At 61.8% G+C, this 3,882-nt stretch overlaps 1 protein-coding gene across 1 annotated transcript in view; it reads right to left on the minus strand.

The window, feature by feature from the left end:
• The window catches only part of FBXL18 (F-box and leucine rich repeat protein 18), a 41,934-nt gene that overhangs the window by 21,284 nt on the left and 16,768 nt on the right, over positions 1 to 3,882 (minus strand). The window contains exon 7 of the mRNA XM_023532764.1: positions 2,026 to 2,177. Coding sequence (XP_023388532.1) covers positions 2,026 to 2,177 — 152 coding nt within the window. The remainder of the gene's footprint in view (positions 1 to 2,025; positions 2,178 to 3,882) is intronic.

A 3,882-nucleotide genomic window follows, 5' to 3' on the forward strand; every position in this document is an offset into this window, starting at 1 on the left:
CCGTTCCCTTCCCTTGACACTCTGAGTCTCCCCCGCATTCGGCCAAACTAATCCATCTAGCTGCCCTACCCCCAAGACCCACTCCCTGTAAAAACACCGCAGCGGACCTGGGACCGGGGTCTCTGTGGGCCACGGCCCTTCTCACGGAGCACACCCCGCCCCCCAGGCGGGCCGGGCCAAGTGACGAGACCTCCATCTGCACGTGAGACCCACAGGGACCTCGCGAGACCAGGGTGGTGACCTCCCGCGAGGAAGAAAGAAGCTTCCACAGTGAGTAAGAAACGCCCACCCGCACCTCCAAGAGGCCTGCGCTGGGAGGTGTCCCCGTGTGGGCCCCCCGGGTTCCCAGGAGGAAGGACAGCCCAAGTGCTCTGAAGGCAGGGACACCCTGAGAGAGGCTGGGCCCCTTCTTTCCCATTCCAACCAGGAAGCAGGTAATGGAGTCGACAGGCGCCCCGCCAAGTCCCAAACCCCAATAAGAGCCGCACGGGCCTCCTGCTCCAGCCTCCATCGCCCTGACTCGGGGTACTAACAAGTTGCAGGACGAGAGAAGGGGTTTAAAAGCGGCCCCGTGAGAAAAATGCTAATGCTGGTCACTCAGGGCGGCAGCAGCTCCTGGACGGTCTGCTCCGAGCCATCCCGCCACTGAAATGCCGCCACCAAGACTGGATTTGAACTTTAATGAAATGTAAATACAGGTCCCAGTAACCTCCTGACGCTGACTGTGAGGGGACACGCGGGTCCTTCTGGGGTGTGACCCTGAACAGCCTCACGCCCCCTCCCCACCAGCTGGGCGGGTGTGCAGAAGCCCCTGGTGGGCCTGTCTGGGCACAGACCAGGAAAAGACCTGGCCGAGCAGCCACGGCCACGGGCGACACGCAGCGCTGCCCCACGTCACACGTGCAGCGTGAGCCTCGCCCCTGACCCCACTGAAGGAACTTCATCCTGAAAAAACCGGGGACCCAGAGCCACGAGGGGAGCGCAGCACCTCTGAGATGCGACGGGGCCCCGACCGAGGGGAAGGCCGGGAGCCCGGGCGGCAGCACACGTCCCCATTGTGGTTGTGCAACTTTCCTCCAGAAAATGCTTCAACGCTCTATTTGGTTCTTTAAAAATCAATTTAAAAAAAATCCCAAGGCAGGCATCCCTTAGCAGACCTGAAAGGCAGCCAAGTGGAGGGGGCGAAAGGCCCAGAAACGGGACTGCTGAGCGGCAGTCACCTGCCTTTGCCCCCAACCAGCCAGGAGGCGGCGACACAGCAGGGGGAAAGGGTGGGGCGGCAACGCGGGCCAGTGAAAAGGGACACTAGGTGGCGACACAGGCCTGTGCTACCTGCGAAGACCTTGGTCCAGCCTCCGGGGCCACAAGCCGAGCAGGCAGAGTGAGCGAGCAGACGCTGCGTACGCACAGGTTTTCTACCAGCCATTTCCACAACCTCCCACCCTAAAGGAGGCCACTTGTCACAGACATTCTGGATGGGGGCAAGCCTGGTGGGAGTGTCCGGTCCACTCCACCGGCTGTCCAGGCAAGAGGGGCTGGCTCGTCCAGATCATCCCTTGCCCCTCCACACAGTGGGCTGGCAGAACGGACCTGACGTGTGACTGGCGGGGTCTGTGGTTCGGGCAGGGGATGGAAAAGGGTATCCCCCGTGACCGGCTGTGCCTTGGGGCGGGGGGCCTGCAGTCCTTCTCCCTCCCAGCGGGGCCTCAGCCTCCCAACTAGTGAAGATCTGGCCTCCGAAGCCCACCCCCCAAAGGAAGCTCGGTCTCCCTGAGGCTGCAGGGGCCCCGGCAGGGGCCTGGGGCCGCCCCTTCTCATCCATCCGCCCGCCCCTCAGAACACCCAGCAGCACCGGACCTCTGGGGCCTGGCTCTGAAAGGCCCTCTCGCTTCCACCCAGACACTGCCCTGGTTCCGACGTGACCAGCAGCCCAGGATGACTCAGGGTAGTGCTCCCTCTCCCTGCTCCAGAAGGCAGGGCTTAATCGGTCTCAGGAACAAAGGGAACAACTTACAGCCCTCTCACTAGCCGGGTGGACCGCAGACCCAGAGCCGGCAAGGCCCCAGCACGACGTGCGCCCACACTGCCACCCAGGAGCAGCCCGGGGCGCTGGCTGGCACAAAGCTCGAATTCACTGGCCTCACTGGTGTGGACAGCGGTGACGGCGGCCGGCCGGCCTGGGATCCAGAGGGCTGCCATCTCAGGAACGTTCCATCGGGTCCCGCAGGAGCTGCCCGGGGGCCAGCCTCTCCTGAGCCTGGTTCGCACCCTCCTTTCTGTACTGCTGCCCACGCCAGCAGGCACCCCCTGCTCCTCGCACTCCAGCCTCCCCACAGAAGGCAGCAACCCAGAGAAGAGTCACCTGGCCGCGTTTTAGAAACTGGTTTACCCCAAACGAGCAGTACCAGCCCCGACCACAAGGGGCTTGCAGCAGCCGGCGTGCACAGAGGCCGTCAGGAGCTGCGGTCAGGGTCTCGGTCTGGCCTCCGAAGCTCATTCAGCGGAGTCCCGCAGGCCTCCCCAGCCACGACTCACACTGTGTGCACGGCCCGCTCCTGGGGGAGACGTCGGCCACAAGGGTCACACCCGAGGCCCCAGAAGCCACTCAGTAACCACAAAATGCTGCTGTTACCCCATTCGACTGCCGACGGCCTTTGAGGCGGGAATGCTCCTGGCTGCCCACACACCAGCTGTCACCCGGCAAGTTCACTAACCCTCTGGGCCTCGCTTTCCTCATGTGCAAAATGGGTCAGTAATATGCAATTCCCATGGCTGCTGAAAAGGGGTCAGCACCTGAAGCACAGGGAGGCACATGGCGGCCGTCCCAGGGGAGCCAAACCAACCCAGCAACTGCAGGCACCACGACCGCTTGTCCTGGCTTCTAGAACACCTGCCCCCTCCCCACGCTCCTGCTCCCCACCTGTGGTGATCCCTCCTCCTCCTGACCAATGCCTGTCCCCAGTCTGTGGGCTCTCCAGACCCCCATGCTGGCTGAGGCAACTCCTCCACCAGGGGTTCAAACTCACCTGTGTGCGTGGGCCACATGGCCTCCCTCCTCTCAGAAGCCTCTGACCCACCCTGACCCCTACCCTATGCATCTGATCAGTCAGCAAATTCTCCGTAAAGTCAGAATCCCACCATTTGTGGCCACACACCCCCACCCCACTCCGGCTCTGCCTGCCGCAGCCCCTGGCCCCCAGGTTGTTTCCAACACGGCAGCACAGCCTGTCCTGTCTCCCCTCAAAAGCACCACTGCAGCATCGCGGCCCCTGCTGGTCCCGGAAGACCCCAGCACACCCGCCTCCGGGCCCTGCTGCTACGCAGCTCTGTGGAGCGGAACTTCCTGTGCGGACGGGACGCTCCACGTGTGCTCTGTCCGACACAGCGGCCACTGGTGCACACGTCTAACGCTGCAGAGGACCTGAACACTGGGTTTTATTTCATCTTAATTCATTTACATGTAAGTCGCCCTGTGGCTCGTGGACACTGGGCTGGCTGGTGCAGCTCAATCTGCCTAGAATGTCCCGGAACATTCTTCCTCCAGGTTCTGCTTTGCAAACTCAACTCTTTGAATTCTTTGCTCAGATCTCACCTCTCTCATGAATCCACCCCAGCCGCCAGCCCTGCGCCCGGGCACCCCTGCCCTGCTCTGCCCTTTCTCCTCGGTACTTGTTACTGTCTGATACGCCACTTGTTACTGTCTGATACACTTTCTTATGTTCACTGCTGGTCTGTTTTCCCCACTAGAATATGATCCCCAAGGACGAGGATCTCTGTTCTGTCCAGTTTCTAGGTCCCAGAACAATCCCTGGAATAACAGGTGCTCAAATGTTTGCTGAGTGGATGAAAAACTATAACCTGCATCGCAGGTTCCAAGCCCCG

The sequence above is a fragment of the Pteropus vampyrus genome, unplaced genomic scaffold (assembly GCF_000151845.1).
Source record: "Pteropus vampyrus isolate Shadow unplaced genomic scaffold, Pvam_2.0 Scaffold90, whole genome shotgun sequence".
Classification (NCBI taxonomy): Eukaryota; Metazoa; Chordata; class Mammalia; order Chiroptera; family Pteropodidae; genus Pteropus; species Pteropus vampyrus.